Source organism: Cynara cardunculus (genome assembly GCF_001531365.2).
Source record: "Cynara cardunculus var. scolymus isolate 2C chromosome LG 2, CcrdV1, whole genome shotgun sequence".
Taxonomy (NCBI): Eukaryota; Viridiplantae; Streptophyta; class Magnoliopsida; order Asterales; family Asteraceae; genus Cynara; species Cynara cardunculus.
In genome coordinates, this window is record NC_037529.1 from 19,434,143 (window position 1) to 19,438,658 (window position 4,516).

Genomic DNA, 4,516 nt, shown 5'->3' on the forward strand with positions numbered 1-4,516 from the left:
TTTAAGCGAACTAGGTATAGGATTAAGATGCCTAGACTTAAACTGAAATTGTAGTTGTTAATTTTGTGCGTTATGGATAGATCGTTTTGAGGATAGGAAGGTGCTAGGGATATCGGAGTTTCCCGTTCATAAAATTGTGACGATGGTGTTAAGAATTCTTATGTGTAACCTATTCAAAATTTCACTTAGCTAATGCTATTTTCAGCAAGTTAATACACAAGCGTGCTTGAACTTACTGTTGTTACAAGAATATATGAACGTATCGGTACGTATTATGTTGATTCCGTGTTCGTCCTATCATAACTATCTTTCACCCTCTTCTTGACAGTCTTTAATGGTGAATACTCGGAGTAGACGGGATACCTCTCCGGAAGGTCATGCGGTAACCGAGTCTACTGCGGATCAACCGCCACGAATCACTATTTCAAGGGTTCATCCTAGGCAAGATACTTGGGGCGGTGGAGTGGAGCAGGTTCCTCAAGTCGACCTTGCCACCACTAACCCCATTATGGAAGAAGAAACCCCAGAATCAAGAATGATGGGCACTATGATGAACGCCATGAACCGAGCTATGGCACAACAACAAGAGTTCTTTATGAAGCTGCTAGAGGATAGAGATGCCAACAATCGTAAGCATGAAGCAGTCGCCGAGAACGTAACCATTGTGGGATCCGAAGGTACCGGAAATGGAATTCCAACTCAAGAATTAGCGACAATTGATGCAAGACAGGTGGGAAGAATTTGTTCTTACAAGACATTTTTGAGTTGCAAACCGTCGGAATTCGATGGGTCAGATGATCCCGTAGCATGTATGAACTGGCTTCGAGAGATCGAACAGGCCTTCAGGGGTTGTGACTGTGATGAAGGAGAAAAGACAAGATTTGGCTCTCAAATGCTAAGGGGTGCAGCCCTTACCTGGTGGAACATTGTAATATCAACTTTAGAGACTACGGAGTTGGCCAAGATGAGTTGGGTTACTTTAAAAAAAAAGGTATTGGAAGAATTTTGCAATGAACAAGAGATGGACCGCATTGAAGAAGAATTCCGAACCCTCAAGAAAGGGAATTTGTCGGTGGGGGACTACACGCGACTTTTTATGGAGAAGTTGAACTTGGTAGGGCATGTGGCCCCAATGGAGAAAGAAAGGATGAAAGCCTACCTCAAGGGATTGCCTGCGGACATGATGGTAATGGTCAGGAACTCCAGAGCCTCCACCCTTAGGGAAGCAATCGAAGAGGCAAAAGTCATGGAGTCTGTCTTTGCTAAAGGAAGAGAAGAGAGAACGTCGGGTGGTGAGAAGAGGAGATGGGAAGGGCATCTTGCACCCTCCAAAAGGTCAAACCACTCCAACAGTAACAATCGCGGGGCCTACCCGAGACATGAGGCAAAATGGTGTCCCAAGTGTTGCAGCAGACATCACGGCCCGTGTAGTACCAATCCTACCCCCACCAAATGCTTTAAGTGTGGGAAGTCAGGCCACACACGAAACGAGTGTCCACTTAAGGGACCCATATGTTTTGGTTGCGGGGAACCGGGCCATTTCAAGAGTGATTGCCAAAAGTTGAAAACTGGGGGAAGTCAAGGAAGAAGAGAGGGCGCCCCAAAAGCAACCGGTCGAGCCTTCCAGATGACGAGAGAAGAAGCTAAAGCGTCGACGGATGTAGTGTCGGGTACGTTCCTTGTTAACTCTGTACCTGCTCACGTACTTTTTGATTCCGGTGCTTCATGTTCTTTTGTGTCTAGAACATTCTACCAACTCTTGCATACGCCTCCTAGTACTCTAGAAGATGACTTGACTATCGAACTAGCAAATGGTAGTAGGGTTCTGGTACACGAGGTTGTTAGGGATTGCGTGTTGGGAATCGAGGGAGAAGAATTTCGGGTGGACCTTATACCCATGACAATCGGCAGGTTCGACATCATCATTGGAATGGACTGGCTAGCAAAGAATCAAGCAGAGATCTTATGTTTTAAGAAATTAATTCGAATTCCTTTGTCGAGCGGGGGCGTGGTGCTAGTTTATGGAGAAAGGAAGAAGGGGGACGTAGTACTCCTATCGGTGGCAAAGGCGCGCAAATGCTTAGCTAAGGGGTATCCCTCATTCATAGCATACGTAATGGATGCCAAGCTAAAGAAAAAAAGGATTGAGGAGGTGAACGTGGTCAACGAGTTTCTTGATGTCTTCCCAGAAGATTTACCCGGGTTACCACCAGTTAGATAGGTGGAGTTTTGAATCGATCTTATCCCAGGAACCGTCCCGCTTGCAAGAGCCCTTTACCGATTGGCTCCTTCGGAAATGCAAGAACTGATGTCCCAACTGAAGGACCTTCTTGAGAAAGGATTTGTCAGACCAAGTTCGTCACCTTGGGGAGCTCCGGTCTTATTTGTGAAAAAGAAGGACGGCACCATGAGGATGTGTATTGACTACCGAGAACTCAATAAGGCAACCGTGAAGAACAAATATCCCCTCCCTAGGATTGACGACCTCTTCGACCAAATCCAGGGGGCCAGTTGTTTCTCAAAAATCGATCTTCGTTCAGGTTATCACCAGGTGCGAGTGAAAGAAGATGATGTGGCAAAGACAGTTTTTAGAACACGTTATGGACACTACGAATTTTTAGTCATGCCTTTCGGCCTGACGAATGCGCCGGCGGTATTCATGGACTTGATGAACCGAGTGTGCCGACCATTCCTTGACAAGACGGTAATAGTGTTCATCGATGACATTCTCATTTATTCCAAGAATGAATCAGATCATGAACAACACCTTCGGGCAGTTCTCAAAATGTTGAGAAGGGAGAAGTTGTATGCAAAATTCTCCAAGTGTGATTTTTGGCTAAAGGAGGTTCAATTCTTGGGTTAAATAGTCACTCGCGACGGGGTGAAAGTGGACCCGTCCAAGATCGAGGCAATGATGAATTGGGAGCCGCCAAAGAGCCCTTCCGAAATCCGTAGTTTCTTGGGTCTAGCGGGTTACTACAGGAGATTTATTCAAGATTTTTCCAAAGTTGCCTCCGCCTTAACGGCGCTGACTAAGAAGAATGTGAAATTTATCTGGTCAGAGAGACAAGAGCAAGCCTTCAGAACCCTCCAAAGGAAGTTATGTGAAGCCCCGGTTCTCTCCTTGCCGGAAGGATCCGAAGACTTCGTAGTCTTTAGTGACGCTTCAAAACTGGGGTTGGGTTGTGTCTTGATGCAAAGGGGGAGGGTGATTGCCTATGCATCAAGACAACTCAAAGTTCATGAGAAAAACTACCCCACCCACGATTTGGAGTTAGCGGCGGTGGTGTTCGCCTTAAAACTTTGGCGACATTACCTTTATGGTACCAAGTGCACACTCTTCACTGATCACAAGAGCTTGAAGTACATTTTCGACCAGAAGGATTTGAATATGAGACAACGGCGTTGGCTTGAACTGCTCAAAGACTACGACTGTGAATTACGTTACCATCCTGGAAAGGCAAATGTAGTGGCGGATGCGCTGAGTCAAAAGGAGAACGGCAGAGGGATGAGCGCTGTACTTACCAGGATCGATTTAGTATGCAGTCTAATTGATCAAATCAAAGTGGCGCAATCCGAGGCACTCCTAGAAGAGAACCTCAAGAGCGAGGTTATGGTAAAACAACGCTTGTTGTTGACAGAGGATGGACGTGGCTTGAAGTTATTTCAAGGGCGTATATGGGTACCTGAAGTTGGAGGCAATCGTGAACTGCTGCTAGAGGACGCACACAAGTCTAAATACTCAATTCATCCGGGTAGCACCAAGATGTATCAGGATTTGAAATTGACATATTGGTGGCCTGTCATGAAGCTAGATGTGGCTCGTTATGTAGAGAGGTGTGTGACTTGTTTGCAAGTGAAAGCGGAACACCAATGACCTTATGGTAGCCTCCAATCCTTACAAATCCCCGAGTGGAAGTGGGAGCACATTACTATGGATTTCGTGACCAAACTGCCGAAGACTTTAAGGGGTCACGATACGATTTGGGTAGTGGTTGATCGACTAACAAAGACCGCTCACTTCTTGGCTATGCGTGAAACCTTGCCATTGGACAAGCTTGCCAAGTTATACATCGATGAAGTAGTCTCGCGACACGGTATACCGTTGTCCATAGTGTCAGACCGGGATAGTCGATTCACTTCCCATTTCTGGAACGGCCTACAGAAAGAATTGGGCACAAGGGTGAAATTGAGTACAACTTACCATCCTCAAACTGATGGTCAGAGCAAACGGACCATTCAAACCCTCGAAGACATGCTCAGATCGTGTGTTATTGACTTTGGTGGTAATTGGGACTCTCACTTACCCCTAGTGGAGTTCGCCTACAACAATAGTTATCACTCTAGTATCGGCATGGCACCTTTCGAAGCATTGTATGGCCGAAAATGTAGGACCCCCGTGTGTTGGCTCGAGGCGGGTGAGAAGCAGTTCGCCGGCCCTGAAATCGTGCAAGAAACAGCCGACAAAGTGAAGGGTATTCGAGAACACCTAAAGGCGGCTCAAGATCGGCAAAAG

The 4,516-nt window shown here is 46.3% G+C and overlaps 1 protein-coding gene across 1 annotated transcript; it reads left to right on the top strand.

The window, feature by feature from the left end:
• Window positions 1-334: 334 nt before the first annotated feature.
• On the top strand, window positions 335-2,221 carry LOC112505989. Its single transcript, XM_025110021.1, has one exon. It carries the CDS (start codon window positions 335-337, stop codon window positions 2,219-2,221), a length of 1,887 nt encoding a protein of 628 aa, XP_024965789.1.
• Window positions 2,222-4,516: the final 2,295 nt, after the last annotated feature.